Source organism: Urocitellus parryii, chromosome 3 (genome assembly GCF_045843805.1).
Source record: "Urocitellus parryii isolate mUroPar1 chromosome 3, mUroPar1.hap1, whole genome shotgun sequence".
Classification (NCBI taxonomy): domain Eukaryota; kingdom Metazoa; phylum Chordata; class Mammalia; order Rodentia; family Sciuridae; genus Urocitellus; species Urocitellus parryii.
Window position 1 is genome coordinate 145,838,543 of NC_135533.1, and position 17,163 is coordinate 145,855,705.

General features: G+C 44.6%; 1 protein-coding gene across 2 annotated transcripts; it reads left to right on the forward strand.

Moving 5' to 3' along the window:
* The first annotated feature begins 15 nt into the window (after positions 1-15).
* On the forward strand, positions 16-14,312 carry Unc119b (unc-119 lipid binding chaperone B). Of its 2 annotated transcripts, XM_026403434.2 has the most exons (6): positions 16-341; positions 3,084-3,197; positions 6,484-6,558; positions 7,097-7,208; positions 7,329-7,501; positions 10,564-14,312. In XM_026403434.2, exons 1-6 carry the CDS (start codon positions 98-100, stop codon positions 10,674-10,676), a joined length of 831 nt encoding a protein of 276 aa, XP_026259219.1. In that variant the 5' UTR covers positions 16-97; the 3' UTR covers positions 10,677-14,312. The 2 variants fall into 2 exon arrangements, with proteins under 2 accessions (XP_026259219.1, XP_026259220.1); XM_026403435.2 differs by lacking the exon at positions 6,484-6,558.
* The last annotated feature ends 2,851 nt before the right edge of the window (positions 14,313-17,163 follow it).

Below are 17,163 nucleotides of genomic sequence, written 5' to 3' on the forward strand. Positions count from 1 at the left end.
CGCCTCCAGGGCCCCACCCCCAGGTGCCGCCTGGCCCCGCCCCCGCTCTCCATAGTTACGGCGCTGTGGAGGCGGCGGCCATCTTGGCTGTGGAGCGATGAACGGGTCGAACCCCAAGGCTATGGCCGCGGGGTCGGCTGCGGGGCCCGGGGGGCTGGTGGCTGGCAAGGAGGAGAAGAAGAAAGCGGGCGGTGGCGTCCTGAACCGGCTCAAAGCGCGGCGGCAGGCGGCCCCCCACGCGGCCGACGACGGCATCGGGGCAGCGGTCACGGAGCAGGAGCTGCTGGCCCTGGACACCATCCGCCCTGAGCACGTCTTGCGCCTCAGCCGAGTCACTGAAAGTGAGTGTCGCGAGGGCCGCGCCCTCCCCGCGCGACGGGCCCCCGGCGGGTTGGTCCTCTTGGCCCGCGCGGGGGTCCGCCCAGGCCCGGACAGCCATGCAGGCCGCGCTCACCTAGACCTGGTGGAGAAGGGCTCTCCTTGAGCTTCACCGCTTCTGGCCGAGTCCAACGCCACCAGGCTGCCCCCTGGGTTGTCCTGGTTGAGGAAGGGTCTTCGTTCAGCTATCCGCTCCTTCTCAGCTGCTCCTCCTTATCCGACCCGGGCGGAGGTGCGGAGGTCCCCTTTGCCTGGAACCCCGCCGCATCAGCGAAATTCCCGCCTACCCCCCCCCCCCTCCGCCCCCAGCTTCCGCAGTCCTCTGCCAGGCCAGAGCCCCTACCTGCTTTCTCCTCCTGTCCCTCTTCTCCGGCCCCCTGACAGCCCTTCCCCCATTCCAGCCTGTCGTGGCCCCCCCTTCTCCTCTAGGTCCCAAGCGTTCCCCTTTGTGTGCAGGTGGGCTTTTCCTTGGCATTTCATATAAATTTAAAAACTGCCACAGAAAAATTAAGTTTCAATATATGTGCAGATTCCTATATGTGAATCTTACTCCTTTTTAAAAACAAAATTATTTTTTTTAGTTGTAATTGGACACAATACCTTTATTTATTTTTTATGTGGTGCTGAGGCTCGAACCCAGGGTCTCGCACATGCAAGGAGATCACTCTGTCGCTGAGCCACAACTCCAGCCCCGTTAATCTTAATCTTGATATTTTTTTTCCAGTGAATTAAGAATTGTCAAGATTTCAGAATGTAAAATTTTTTTTTTTTGCATAAGGTATTTTCATTTATATAAGAAAGAGTAGGAAGAAATAGAATTGTCCCTCTCTCCCTCCATCTCTTGTCAAGCCAAGCTATGACTTGACACCTTTTCCCTTGCTGTTGTTTCCCCCAGGAGTTTACAGTCACCAGGTTAGGCCTCATTTGCCCTGTCCACCGCCAGGACACCCCCCACACAGCAGCAGACTTGTATCCTTGCTGCCAGGAAGGATGCCCTGGTAGTCAGTGAATTGCTGTGGTCAGCTCAGGGCTGCTCAGGAGTACCTCAGGTTGCTACTGGAGCTCCAGTGTTTTGGGAATGGGAGTTTGGAGAAGGTGGTCTTGATCCCCTATGAAAGGAAATCCTTGACTCCCTAAATAGTTTTAACTTGGGTATTTTGATGTCCCCATTTTCTATCACAATTGGAGTTGGAACTGTCCTTTACATGCCTCTACAGTATGGCTGTTTGGTTTCATTGAAACAATGAAAAAGCTGCTTTTGTTCTAAGTCTTCATTTGAGGCTTTAAAAGTACAGAAATCCTCAGCACCTGATCACTTTAACCTCACATTTGCTCCTGACACCAAAGGTGACTTTGGTCATTCTAATGCCTGGCCCTAAGCAGTATTCACTGGGCACACAGGTCCCATTTGGGGGCTTGGGAATTTTGGTGTCATTGCCCAAAAACCTGTGTCTACTGCTCCTTGGAGAAAGTCACAGGTCAGAGCTTGGTGACCTCTGAATTCTGCTCCTCTTCTTAGAGTCTCATCTGTTCTGTCTTGCAAGTTATTTATTGAGTACCCCCTAAAAGTACAGAACCAATGTCAGCCTGTTTGGGAGTTGAGAATCATCAGTGGCTCTCAAGTTTGCATTCTACTAGAGACAGCTTATTAAATGTGAAACAATAACAAGCAATCTACAATAAAGTCGTAATGAGTTGAAATGAGTCGCAGAGAAGATGCTATTAGGAGTTGTAGAAACAAATCAATGAAATTTTCTATGACCAAAACTCTTGGTTAAATCCTCAGGTCATTGTAGGCTATGCTTCACTTTGACTAATGCTGTCATTGCCAAATTTATCCTACTCTGTTGTATGTATAGCCTACTGTGTGATGTTGTGTAGTCTACGAATTGAGAACAATTTTTACGTTTTTAAAGTGGTTGAAATATATTTTAAAAATATAGTGACATAAACTTATTATATAAAATTTGTCAGTATTCATAGGTACAGTTTTAATAGATGCATACTCCTTCATTTGCTTATTGTCCATGGATGTTTTTGTACAGAGTTGAGTAGTTATGGCAGAGTCCATGTGAACATAAACCCTAAATTATTTATAATGTGTCCTTTTACAGGAAAGTTTACTGATCCCTGCCTTCTCACACTCATGGTTGGCAAACATGCATTGTATTGTCTGTTAAAGCAGTATAAATATTGTCAAATTTTTTTCTAAAAATGGTTTCTAAAAAAATATTTTCTAATGTTGTGGTATTATCCCTGTTCCTAGAAGTTTCATCCAAACTGAGTCCTGCTCTTTTTTTATTGGGTCTCCTGATTCTGTCCATACAACTTTTGCTTATGATAATACAAGAGGATGTTTGGGAAAGTATTTTAAGTAAATTACATAGGAAAAAATCCCTGAGTTTAAGCTAAGCACAATGGTGTACGCCTGTAATCCCAGTGGCTGGGGAGACTGAGGCAGGAGGATCTGGAGTTCAAAGCCAGCCTTAGCAAAGGCAAGTTGCTAAGCAACTCAATGAGACCCTGTCTCTAAATAAAATACAATATAAGGCTGGAAATAGGCTCAGTGGTCACGCCCCTGAGTGCCCCTGAGTTCAATCCCTGTACAAAAAAAAAAAAAATCCCTGGTTTGCTTCAAAACATGAGAAATAAGTGGTAGTTTTGGATGATTATTTAATAGCATTGGTCTCTTTCTCATTTTTTAGATTACTTGTGTAAACCTGAAGACAACATCTACAGTATTGATTTCACCCGCTTCAAAATTCGAGATTTGGAGACGGGGACAGTGCTTTTTGAAATTGCCAAACCTTGCATTTCAGGTAGGCTTCAAAATTGTAGGGATCCCTTGACAGTTTGAAGAAAAGTTTGAAACAGAAGTTTGAACAGAAATTTGAAAAGTTGAATATTTGTGTGCCTTTGCTTCCTGTGTCTTGGACTCCAGTGTTCCACTTTTGGAACCTCTTCAGGCATGTCAGTTGAAGCTGCATTATTGATGTCTGAGTATCAACTCTTGGTCACTGCCACATTTTTCTGTACATCACCTTATCTAGTCCTCACGCCTCTATGAGGAGTTCTTACTATCCCTATTTTACAGAAAAGGATCTGAGACCCAGAATTTTCTGGGACACTTTACTAAGGTCCTGTACTCTTTTATTATATCACTTCTGATTAGGAAAGAAATCCTTGAAATCAAACTCTAATGAGGAAAATTCATTGAACCTTGAGGCCCCTTGAAGGAGGACACTGAGGATTCCAGTCTAGACCACAAGGCAGTTTCACCTCAGTCTTCTCATTTGTCTTTATAAATAGTACCTTTCATTTCTCAGGAATTTCTCATTTGGATTTTTTTTCCCCTTTTCTTTTTGGTGCTGATGCTAGGAATCAAAACCTTGCATCACACACACTTTGCAAGTACTTTACTGCTGAGGTATTCCCCCAGCCCTTGGATTTGTATGTATGTGTGATTTTGGGGATCGAACCTGGTGCTCTACAACTGAGCTACACCACTAACTCTTTTTTTATTTTTATTTTGAGACAGGAATTTGCTAAGTTGCTGAGGCTTGCCTTGAATTTGTGATTCTTCTGCTTCAGCCTCCCAAGTGGCTGGGATTACAGACTTATACTACTATGCTCAAGATATATATAAAACCAGGGATTGAACTCGGGTGCTTAACACTGAGACACACCCCAGCCTTCAAAAAAATTTTTAAATTTTGAGACAGGGTCTCACTGAGAGGACCTCACTAAGTTGCTGAGGCTGGCCTTGAACTTGTGATCCTTCTGCTTCAGCCTCCTGAGTAGCTGGGATTTCAGGGATTTGCTACCATACCCGGCGAGACTTTTTTTAAACACAAGTTTATTCTTAAATTTACAACAAGTTCTAAGATAACACTTCATCCTAGCAATAGGTGGCAAAAGATGTTATGGAAGAGAATCCAGATGTTTAAATAGGAAGAAACCAAGGGTCATCACCTCAGGCACAAGGAACAGCTTACTTTTGCTGTATTTCTTCATTCTATCCGTGGCCAGAGGCTCCTGCTTTTAGCTGCTTGAGTTTCCTCTGCTCCTCTTTTTATTTCTTTTTGAAGGCCTTGTTTTTCTCATCTCTGTCTGCATTCCACCTTCATAGACAGATGTAGCACCTGCCACTTCTCCCCCATATCCTGGCATTGGCAATCTTTGTTTGGGTTTTAATCTTCATCATTTTTTGAAAGAACAGACCCATGAACTCATCCACTTAAGATTCTTTAAATTAGGCTTCAATAAACCTTTCCTGTGCTTGTGATGCAGTTCTAAGGTGATTCATTTCTGGTCAGGGGACCACATAAGCCTTCAGAGCACATTACTGGAGATTTAGCGCCCTCTGGAGTTTGTTGTTTATTAGAACATGGTCACACATACTATATAGTATCAACCATGATCTGTAATTATAACTTGTTTTGCAAGGTTTTTCTCATTTGATTGATTTGCTAGTTGAAAGAAACTTCGAACTTAGTGAGGCAAATATTAGTATCCCAGAGTCAAGAGACTTTCCTGGGCTGACTTTCCAGTCACCTTATCTCATGATAGAGTGTTTGCCAAGTATAGAGGAGGCCCTAGGTTTGATCCCCAGCACAGGGAAAAAAAAATAAGATTTTCCTAAGAAAGTCTCAGCTTGGATTAGTTACAAAGCCACAAGTTTGAGGCCAGCCTGAGAAACTTAAAGAGATCTTGATTCAAGATAAAGTAAAAAGGACTGGGGATTTAGATCAATGGTAGAGCATTCCTGGTTCAATCCCCAGTAACAACAACAACAAAAACTGATCAGTGGTAGTCACTGTTAATTGCATTTATTCTCCAGTATGGTTAAAGAGGGCTGGGGATGTGGCTCAGTAGCAGAGTGCTTGCCTAGCATATATGAGGACTTTGGTTCCATCCACAGTATCACAAAAAAAAAAAAAAAACTGTAGCCCAATGGACAAATCCAGTCAGTATGTTTAAAGAAGTCTGGACAATTGTCTGAATGAATGGAAGGTGTAAATTTAGATCCCCAAGGTAGGCACACTTCTGGCTAGTTCCCTTGCAAATCTTTTTTTTTTTTTTTTTAATATTTATTTTTTTAGTTTTTGGCGGACACAACATCTTTGTTGGTATGTGGTGCTGAGGATCGAACCCGGGCTGCACGCATGCCAGGCGAGCGCGCTACCGCTTGAGCCACATCCCCAGCCCAGCCACATCCCCAGCCCTCCCTTGCAAATTGAACCCTGGCTCACTCCTATCAGAATCTAATGCTGACCAGGGCAACTGAAAGTTCAAACTTGTAAATTCTATCTTCCTGGGTCTGTGGTGTTGTCATCCCTAAGGCTCATGTCCCAATACTTAGGACATTTCAGGAATCCCAGGATTATTGCAGGTGTGTGGATCTGGATTAGATGGGGCTCAGAGTAGTCATTTCCATACAAAATTCAAATTTTCTCAAAAAGGTAAATTGCAGCCGGGCGCACACCTATAATCCCAGCAGCTGGGAGGCTGAGACAGGAGAAGTGTGAGTGCAAAGCCAGCATCAGCAACAGCAAGGTGCTAAGCAACTCTGTAAGACCCTGTCTCTAAATAAAATACAAAATAGGGCTGGGGATGTGACTCAGTGGTCTAGCGTCCCTGAGTTCAATCCTTGGTACCAAAAAAAAAAAAAAAGATGAATTGCAAAGTATCTGGATTTCCAACCTCCCTAGTCTTTACATTTAAGAATCTTGATTCACTTAGAATATCCTCATACTGAATCAGGGCTTTCCTGTAACACTTGTTCTGATGAATTTGAATCCCTGAGATTTGGCTTGACTCTTTGAATCATATAAGAACAGCCAGGGTTCTTACCCTAGACATGAACTCCTGCTCAGCCTGGTTGCTCAGTGCTCTCGGGATGTCAGAGATATTTGATGCTAAAAGAACCCAAGGTCAATGTAGACTGGAGAAAATATCCTTACTGGACACTGGAGGCACTAACTCCTTATTCTCCAATTTGTTTTACAAATCTTCTCTTCAGGAATGTACTAGGCCAGAGACCAGCATTAACTTTGTGAGGTCTCACACATTGGTTCATTGCCCATATGCTTCACCCTTTCCTAGGTGGTCAGAGGGTTGGGTCTGGAATGGCCTGGAGTAGACATCAGTCCAAGGAAGTGCAGTACCTCAAGGCTGTAGGTCAGTGTCTTCCATTCAAATAACAATTATTTGTAGTGGTTTGTCTTTGCTGCCTGTCAGAAATGTTTGTATTGTTTAAAGGAAATCTAATCTATTTTCATCTTTTGCAGTATTATCCTTTTGGTTAGTAACTAGAAGTTTAACTTGGTCAACAGCAGACCTGGGTGCATAATATAGCCTGTATCAGGGGCCTAGTACCCAGCCTGTGTTTACTCTCAGGATATGGCTCAAGCCTCTAAATTAAACACAAAGAGCTTAGTATTTAAGAATAGTCATATGGACCTGGAATCAAATCCCTGCTCCCTCTGTTTACTATTTGGGGACTTTGAAATATTCCTTATTCTCTCTTAACTTGAGCTTCCTTGTGTGAAATGGAAACAGTAGCACCTTAGAGAGCTGCTGTGAAGAGTTTGAAGTGTCACTGTAGGACTCAGCTTTCAGCAAGTGTGCAGTCAGTGTTAGTGTGTTAGCTGGTTGTTGTGCTTTGTGGGCTTGTGGGGCCCAGGGAGTGCACTCAAGATTCTGTGTGTTCTTTCAGACCAGGAGGAAGATGAGGAGGAGGAAGGCGGAGATGTGGACATCACTGCAGGACGCTTTGTGCGATATCAGTTCACACCAGCATTTCTCCGCCTCCGGACAGTCGGCGCCACGTGAGTACCGTTGTTTCCTGAAGGAAGAACATTCTGCTAATCCCAGGGAAGAATGTTCTTGGCTCCCTTCTTTAGAGGAGGGAGGAGGCAAAGTGAGACTCACAGAGATTTATTTTGCAGGGTGGAGTTCACAGTGGGAGACAAACCTGTGTCAAACTTCCGTATGATAGAACGGCACTATTTCCGAGAACGCTTACTGAAGAACTTTGACTTTGATTTTGGCTTCTGCATTCCCAGCAGTAGGAACACTTGTGAACATATCTATGAATTTCCCCAGCTTTCAGAGGACGTCAGTAAGTATTCCCTGACTCTTAAAGCATTTGGATTCTAAGGGCTGCAAGAAATGAACCTTGAAAACCCCATCTGGTCCAGTAGACTTGTTTTGTAGTGAAGGGCAGTGGTGACATGATGTATGTAAACCTGATCTCAGGTTTCTAATTTCCTACTGCTCCTGTCTTTTGTGTCAAATTCTGACTCTGCTTGTGGAGCAACAAAGGTTGTAATACTATAGGCCATCCTTTTTAGGCCTGTGTGGGAAAGAGAGTGACTAAGGATCACTAAGGTGCCCATCACTGGGACTCCAATTAGATACAACAACTTTCCTCTTCACTATTGGTTATGGCTTCCATGGTGTCCTAGTCATTGATCCTTTACTTTTTCTGTAATCAGAGCCAGATGTGAAACTGCAGGCTAAAGAGAATCAAAGGCTTGAGGACACTTCTTTCTTATTCTCCAAAATTTGAGGGTTGATAAAGAAACTGTTAGAATAGACCCAGTGGGAGCCAGGGAGGTTTTTGAGCAAAAGAAGGGCGATGATAAAAGCATGTTTTAGGAAAAAGAGTCCTGCAGTTACATGAAGGAGGAACTGGGGAAGGTACCAGAGGGAGCTGCTTATATATCCCAGGCAAGGGAAGATATGAACTGAACTAGAGGTAAAGAATTGGCTCTGTCAGCATCTAACACTTAGGTTTAGCTATCTCTGATTAGCATCCTTGGCTAGTCATTCAGAAAAATAGCTTTAGAACATATAAGTGGGCTGGGCATGGTGGCACACCTCTGTAATCCCAATTACTGGGGAGGCTAAGGCAGGAGGATCACAAGTTCAAGGCCCACCTAGGAAACTTAGTGAGACTTGTCTCTAGATAAAAAATGAAAAAGGAATGACGATGTAGCACAGTAGTAGAGCACCTCTGGGTTAGGTCCCCAGTACTAGACAGACTGACAGACACACAAAATTATGTGGATGTAAGTGGAATCCTGTGAATAGTGATGGCCTTTGACCTTTAGTTACATTGTGGGGAAGGATCCACATACACTGACTAGTTTTCTCAGAACCACAAGTCCTTAAAGATTTCATATTCTGAAAACCAGGTACTTTTACTCATGTGATGATACTGTTCCTAGGTAAAATAAGGATTGCTGAGATGTGGGAAGGCTGTTTATAATAGCATCTAGTTCTTCCTGAGTCTCTTTCCCCAAGCTGGGCTGGAGTATGTCCATACTAGGAAGAAGAGAGTATAGATAGAATTAAAAGTTTTACCTGTGAAGCCAAATAAGCCACAAGAGTTTAGAAGTCAGTAATATGAGTGTAGCTAGGTGTGGTTGTGCATGTCTGTAATCCCAGTGACTCGGGAGCCTCAGACAGGAGGATCACAAGTTCAAGGCCAGCCTCAGCAAATTAGCAAGGCCCTAAGCAACTTAGTGAGACCCTGTCTTCAAAATAAAAAAAGGACTGGGGGTATAGCTTAGTGGTAAAGCACCCCTGTGTTAAATCCCTAGAATAATAATAGTAAGTATGTAAACCAGATACCTTTGGCCTAGATAAGTTCATAGAACTTTAAAGAATCAGTGTCACACACAACAAAAATTAGTGTCACCTTTTGAAAATTGTGGTGAGCAATCATATTTCTTCCAGAGGACTCAAGGTGGCATGTAATCTCTAATTCAAAACCGATCAGCCTTGTGCCGGGGTTGTGATTCAGTGGTAGAGCACTTGCTAGCATGAATGATGCACTAGGTTTGATTCTGCACTGCATATAAATAAATAAAATAAAAGTCCATTGACAACTTAAAAAAAAAAAAAAAAACTGATCAGCCTTGGTGTGCACAGTGGTGCAATGCCTATGACCCCAGCAACTCAGGAGAGTGAGGCATGATGATCACAAGTTCAAGGTTGGCCTCAGCAATTTAGCAAGGCCCTAAGCAACTCAATGAGACCCTGTCTCTAAATAAATACAAAACAGGGCTGGAGAAGTGGCTCAATGGTCAAGTGCTCCTGAGTTCAATCCCCAATCCCTACCCCACCCCGCAAAAAAGAGAAAAGGTCTTGGGATATAGCTCAGTGGCAAAGTGCTTCTGGGTTCAGTTCACTAAAACAAACAAAAAATGGATCAGCCTTGCATGGTGGCACATACTTGTAATCCCAAGTACTTGGGAAGCTGAGAGAGGAGGATCATAAGTTTGAGGCCAAGTCTGGGAAATTTAAAGAGACCTTGTTTCAAAATAAAATAAAAAAGACTGGGAATTTAAATCAGTGGTAGAACATTTCTGGTTCAATCCCCAGTAACAAAACCCTCCCCCACAAACCATAAAACTGATCAGTGATAGTCATTGTCAATTGCATTTATTCTCCAGTATGGTAAAAGAGGGCTAGGGATATGGCTCAGTGGTAGAGTGCTTGCCTAGCCTGCATGTGGCCCTCGGTTCCATCCCTAGTACCACACAAACAAAACAAAGTAGCCCAATGGTCAAATCCAGTCAGTATGGTTGAAGAGGTCTGGACAATTGTCTGAACAAGTGGAAGGTGTAAATTTAGATCCCAAGGCAGGCACACCTCTGGCTAGTTCACTTGTAAGTTGATTCCTTCGCTGTCTCTGAGGAAGGCTGACACTCATTCACATACAAGCTTCCTTTAGTTGTCAGGAGTACCCATAGGAAGTGAGCGCAGTGAGGCATGGCTTTCTGGATTTGCCCCATAATGTCTAGAGGTGGGCAGCAGACCAGAAGCCAGGGCTTGCTTGGGTCAGCAGAAAGCACTGGATAAATAAGTAGCTGTGGTCTTTTGGCAAGAGGGTAAGTACGTTTCCCAGGGCACTAACTGGAAGAATCCAGGCTGGGGATAACTGAGGAGTTGACTGTTTCTTTATGTTAAAGTAGAAATAACATTCAATTTGGGGACTCTCTGGTCTCCCCAGCTCCAAGAACTGGCTCCCTCTGTTCTGACCGTATTATTCTCAAAGTATACTCACATTTTCTAGAAGTATTGGCTTGTGGATTTGGGGGGGATACTGAGTTTTGGTGCTTAACTGTGGGGCAAGCTCACATCTGCTTTTTTCCTTTCCCCCCTGACTTGCAGTTCGTCTGATGATTGAAAACCCGTATGAGACCCGCTCCGACAGTTTCTACTTTGTGGACAACAAGCTGATAATGCACAACAAGGCTGATTATGCCTATAATGGAGGCCAGTAATTGCTAAGGAGTGGACAAGGAAGGTGCTTTTACTGCAGCCATGTAGTCCTGGCACACAGAGGGGATTGAGGCTGCTCTTTGTCAACACAGCTGGAACCTGGCCCAGGAAGCCAAGGTTGGGGTAGCAGTTTCCTGTGCTCCAGGGAAGTGCCAAACAGTGCTGTGTTTTCTTCCCTAATTTTTTTTTCCCTTCCCCCCTTCCCTCTAGGTCACAGAGGTATTATAGTAAAGTAAGATTAGAATAGGGCTCTTGGAATCCAGATAAAAAAGGAAGTTTATTTTCATGTAATTCTAGCTGTCTGCTGCTTGTCCTGACAACCTCAGTCTCTCCAGGCACATGTGAGTGGGTGAGAAGGCTCTGGCTGGGCCGGCCTGTGGGTTAGCAGTCCATCTTGAGGTCCCTTAGTGCTGCGGGTAGCTGAAAGGTAGGCTTCTTCTGTTCACTTCAGGCCATCAACACAGCCTGCCCTCACCCGTCGTCTAAATCAGCTGGAAGAAACCTGAAAGGCAATAGAGGGGAGAGGTGGGGTGCTGAGCACTGGGGCACTGGGGACAGGAGATGCTGCCAAACTGAAGGATCCATTTTTTGGAGAGGCCTGCTTGTCTGTCCGACTACAGGATTTTCAGCCAGTCCTCCTGGAGATGGACCAAGGTTTCGGCCTGGCAGTGCCTTCTCCTTCTGGGATAGATGAGCTTGCTCTGCCTCTCCTGGCTCTTCATTCTGAATATCTCCTGGAGTAAAATGTGTCAGTTTTGCTCTTGGAGCATAGTATCTTGAGGCCAGAGCAGGCCTCCTTTTATTTTGATTTTTTATTTTTACACTTTGGGGAAGTTTTTACAAAATGTCGGTGGTATTCCCAGCACATGTGATGTGTGGTTAGACTTCTGATAGTATTGATCAGCCTCCCGGGGCTAATCTGGCTCATGTAGCAGGAGGTAATTACAAACCAGCAGCTACTTTAAAGAGAGAGTTGGTTTTCTCAACACAGTGTAGCCGGGAAGGTTTGCTTTGGGTGGGGATTTGCCTCCAAAATTCATTGTGGATTTCTTATTTAGGGTTTTCCCAGCTGCCTTTCTAATGAAGTAGTTTCTGGGACCATCTGGCAAGTCAGACTTAAGTAATGAGTATTCTGATCCTTCAGGCTGCTAGTTGGAATTGTTTGGGGTATTTGGAAAGGGTGAGAATAGGCCAAGGTAGCCTGTCAAAGTGATATGTTCTCAAAATAGCTTCCTTGCACTTCCTGTGGGCTGCTTGTGTCCTCAGACCCTCATTGGACAGACCCCCACTTCCTTAGCTCCTTATGGTTGTCTCTGTGGGTGACTTTAGGTGCTCAACTCAGACTCCATGACCCTCTGCTGTGGGTAGGGTCCATTTAGTATTGATAGAAGGTATCAATAGCAAGGGACCAGGTGGGGTGAGTCACTGTGAGACATCGAAGTGAGTACCTGTGATAGGAACTGTGTCCCACAGTGATTAGGAAAAAACCACATGGGGCCAGGAAAAGAAGGGCCAGCTCTTTGCCCCAGAAGGCCCTGTGGCCAGTTTTGCTCCCTGTTGGGCTTCTAGAGCATGAGAGGCCTTGAACCCTGGCCCAGTGCTTAGTACCTGGCTGAAGAATCAGCGATACCACATACTGGCAGCTTTCTCACTGAGGAGGCCCTTGAGTACCCTGTGTGCTGGCACTGGATTCACCCACTGAGGGAGGGAAGAGATCTTGCGCCCTGCAGCATGGGTGCCTCTTCACCAGATTGGTGAAACTCAGAACTGGAGTCACTTCCAAATCCAGGTGCCTTAAGTGTGGCTGTGTCCCATATGCTGCTGGGGAAAGCTGCATCGCCACCATTCCCTCCTCTTCACCTGCGGACAGACATCAGCACTGTCTTAACCTTCTCTTTCTATTTGTGGTTCCTCTAACGGGATTTGTGTGTTCCTGGCAAGCTTCCGAACACTCCCTTCTCTGTGTAACAAAAGCCCAATTGGGAGAGTTTCTGCCACCCGAGATTTAAATATTGACTAGGATATGCTTTCTGGAGCTGCCCAGAGCTCTGCTGAACAGAGTGTATCTTAAAAGATGTGTCCCAGGGCAGACTCTCTCCTGTGCTCTAAGGGGCTCTCTTACCTGCCCTGTTAGCTTTTGCTAGGAAGAGTACCTAGAGGATGGAGAAGACGGGCACCCTGGCTTGAGTAGTGCTGTATCCCCTTCCCTTTTAGCTTGCCTTAGTCTCACTGGAGACCATTTTGAGACCAAGTGCTCACCTGTGCCCAGCAGGACAGGAATTTGCCATCTTCTCCTGAAAGCCCAGAGTTCTGTCTGGGGCTCTCAGGAGTCCTGTGTCTAGCTGCTCAGGAAATCTCAAGAAGCATTACCACTCTGGGTGTTAACTGAAATGAATTACAAATTTAAACGTTTACACCTGAATCCAGGAGGGAATTGGAAGTCATGCTTTCTCTGAGAGTAGATGAACCAGTCTGAAGTAGAGCCAGGAGGCTGTGCTGAGGAATCTGGACTGTTGATAGCGGTTTTCTGGTACGTGACATAATTCGAGGGAACAAAACAATCTCCATGCAGGGTAGCCCATGCCCTCTGTGAAGAGCTGGCATCAGAGGCAGCTCCTGGAGAGAGCTCACTCCAGCAGCCCACTTGGGGCAGGGCTTCTGCCTCGTCCCTCTGTCCCCTGTCCCTCTGTCTTGGAATCCCTAGAGAGGGCCTCTCCTTTCCTGTACAGACTTCAGGCTAAGTTGCCCTCCTGGGAAGATCCTATGGAAGATTCTGGTTTCATTACATGTTCTAAAGTATACAACTAGAAGTAATTTGGGGCTTAAGAAAGCTGTCATCTCTTTTGTTAGCTCAAAGTTGTCTTGTGGAGAAAAGATTCTCCAGGGGCATGGACTTCCTGAAGAGCCTGAGGCTTTGACACCTGATTTCTGAAACCTAGGGACAGTGGCTTCAGATGTCTGCTAATGACCATAGAAATGTCAGTGATTGGTAATCTTCAACTTAATTTTTCAGTGGAAGTAGAGCCCATTTCTGGACTGGATTAATAGATTGTGTCTAAGGTGCAGACTCAGTGAGTTTGCAGTTAGTGTGTTCTGCCAACATGGTGAACTCCCAGGGTATTTTTTTTTTTCTTCTTCTTCTTTCTAAAGTCACTTTCTTCTGGTGACCAATGTCACCATGATATCAGTAGTTGTTTGGGAATGGGAACAGTGTGTCTTAAGAATGACCACATAGATCCTTGTCAGTGCACAGGATTCCTGTTGAAGAGGTGCTGCCATACCTAGTGTAGGAGCCTAGTCGTTGAACCATCTTATTACATTCCATGTCACAGAACCTCCTAGCCACAATAAGGATCTGATGGAGATGGATTTACCCTTACAAAGTATCATGTAAAGTCATTAAAATTGTGAAAGTCTATTTTTTCCTTGTAAATCTATTTTTCACAGAATATAAGAAACATCAATGACCTGATCTGTCCTTCCTCCTCTTCCTCACTTCACCCGAGATCCTCATTCCTGTTTGTATTGTTTTTGTGTCCAAAGTAAACTAGGTGACTTATTTGTATAAAATATTATTTTGCCACAGAGACAGTAATTAAAGAAAGATTTTCACAGTACCTCCACCCTGTCTTATCTCCTGAGTGGGCCCTGGGCATTGCTGGGGTGCTGGGGTGGGGCAGGGGCGATTTCCAGATTTCTCTTCTCTTGGTTATTACATGGGCTTTCTTTGAGTGAGCATAGCTGATTTCTAGGGTGATGAGGGACAGTATGTACTTTAGGTTGAATGATTTTGCTTTGTTTTCCAGGGTGCTTTGAGAATTGAAAATTTGCATACACGTTTTAAAGACAGGCTTTTTCAGGTATATTCAACAGTAAAATTCACCTCAAGAACACAGCCTGGGGCTGGGGATGTGGCTCAACCGGTAGCGCGCTCGCCTGGCATGCGTGCGGCCCGGGTTGGATCCTCAGCACCACATACCAACAAAGATGTGTCCGCCGAGAACTAAAAAAATAAAAATATTAAAAAAAAAAAAAAAAAAAAAGAACACAGTCTGGGGGCTGGGGTTGTGGCTCAGCAGTAGAGCCCTAGCCTAGCACGTGTGAAGCCCTGGGTTCAATCCTCAGCACCACATAAAAATAAATAAAAATAAAGATATTGTGTCCAATTACAACTAAAAAAAATATTTTTTTATAAAAAGAATATAGTATAATGCATTTTGACAAAGGCAGTCTTACTGTCCCCACCAGTTTTGATACAGGATATTTTCATCACACCCACTCCAGAGCTTAACCTTGAGTTCTGCATGTTTGAAGGCAGTTCTTTCCCCCTGCCTCAACCTCTTGTAATCAGTCTGATTCTGTCTCTATTAGAAAACGCACATGTGTGTGTGTGTGTGTGTATTTTTGCTACTAGGAGTTTAAAGACGGATACTATACCACTGAACTACAGTCCTAGTCTTTTTAAATTTTGAGACAGGGTCTTGCTAAGTTGTGTAGGCTGGTCTCAAGCTTGCAATCCTCCTGACTCAGCTTCCCAAGTCATTGGGATTACAGATTTGTGCCACCACTCCCAGCAGAAAACTCGTGTACTCTTAACAATTTTTTCTCTTTTTTTTTTTTTGGTAGATGGACATAATGCCTTTTATTTTATTTATTTATTTTTATGTGGTGCTGAGGCTCGAACCCAGTGCCTCAGATGTGCTAGGCAAGTGTTCTACCACTGAGCTACAACCCCAGCCCTCGTATATTTTAATATAAAGCTCATCTATATTTATTGTCATAGCCAATATAATTTTAAAATAAGAGGCTGGGGACAGAGCTCAGGGGTAGAATGTGCAGCACAAGACCCTGGGTTCAGTTCCTATCAACAATAAATAATTAAGGATTTGGTTTAGATGGTCGGGGACACCTGAGGCAATTGTTGCCCTCTGCTCACAAACATAATTCTTTTTTCCTTTTTCTCCTGTTTTTTTTTTTTTTTTTCCTTCTACCCTGGGGCTTGTGCCTAGGTGGGTAGGATGACTGGAAGATAAAGAAAACCTCAGTGTTTGTCAGTGACAGTCGTTTGATTTTAAAGCACTATGGATTGAGAGACTTTTTTTGTTTTGTTTTGTTTGCACTGGGGACTAAACCCAGAGGCTCTCAACCACTGAGCCACATCCTCAGCACTTTGTATTAAAAAAAAAAAAAATAGGGGGCTGGGGTTGTGGCTCAGCAGTAGAGCACTTGTCTGGCACTGCAGGGCCCTGGGTTCTATACAAATCAATAAAATTAAAGGTATTGTGCCCAATTACAACTAAAAAATAAATATAAAAAAATTTTAGGTGCACACAATATCTTTATTTCATTTTTATGTGGTGTTGAGGTTCGAACCCAGTGCCTCATGTGTGCTAGGCAAGGGCCCTACTACTGAGCCACAACCCCAGTCCTACACTTTTTGAGACAGGCCCTAACACTCTCTAAGTGTGTTAGGGCCTCACTAAGTTGCTGAAGCTGGCTTTGAACTTGTGATCTTCCTTCTGCTTCAGCCTCCAGAGTCACTGGGATTACAGGTGTATGCCACAGTGCCCAGTGGGAGACTTGCATTTTTTTAAATTCATTTTTTAAAAATAAAATGTTAAATACTAAGGACTTTGCTTGATTATTCTCTAGGAAGTGGAGCACAGGGTTTTTGGCATGTTGGGTCAGTGCAGTGGTCAGATTCCTGACTGAGTTATGGGAAGAAAGGCAGCTGGGGGGATGTGTGGTTTCCTCCAGGGAGGCTGTGAAAGTCAGGTTGACACTGTGCCAAGGGCAGTTGGTCTTGGACAAGTGACACCTTTATTGTTTCTGGAGCAGAGTGTAGGTGTCCTGATAAGGATCCTAGGGATCAGATTCATACCTCTGCCTCCCTGGTGGGAGATGGGACAGTGGAACAGAGAAGTTACACCCCACCTTCACCACCTCTGGGGGAAAGAACTCTCCCTGCGTATCCACCACGTTTCATGGGCCTAAATACCAACCACCAGAGAAAGACAAACCTTTGCTCCTCTTGGGGCCCAAGGAACTAGTGGAGGAGATGAAAAGATAATTTCAGATGTAAAGCATCAAGAATAAACGGACAGATGGAGAGTATGCCCGGGAGAAAAACTGGCCTGCTGTGGACAGGGCAGCTTGGGTGAAAGGCAGGGGGACAGTGATTGCAAAAGCCCAACGAAAGAACAAACTGGAGTCTTAAGAGAAAAGCTGCCTACCAGCCTTCTGTGGCTGAAGCAAAGACCGCCAGGGAACTGTGGGGCTGCGCCTCAGAGGTGAGTGGGTAGGGTTAGGGCTTAGCGCGTTAGGGCATGGGACTGGATTTTAGGAGAGATGGGTCCTTTGAAAAGGGTTTTCAGGGGCTGTGGCCGTGGCTCAGCGGTAGAGAGCTCGCCTAGCACGTTTGAGGCCCTGGGTTGGATCCTCAGCATCACGTAAAAATAAATAAAATAAAGGTATTATATATATGGGGTT

Bases quoted from the DNA above. Each gene is read 5' to 3' on its own strand.
- Unc119b (XM_026403434.2), top strand. From the start codon at position 98: ATGAACGGGTCGAACCCCAAGGCTATGGCCGCGGGGTCGGCTGCGGGG. The intron at 7,209-7,328 runs GTGAGTACCGTT...TTTATTTTGCAG, and splicing joins CTCCGGACAGTCGGCGCCAC to GGTGGAGTTCACAGTGGGAG. The intron at 7,502-10,563 runs GTAAGTATTCCC...CCTGACTTGCAG, and splicing joins CCAGCTTTCAGAGGACGTCA to TTCGTCTGATGATTGAAAAC.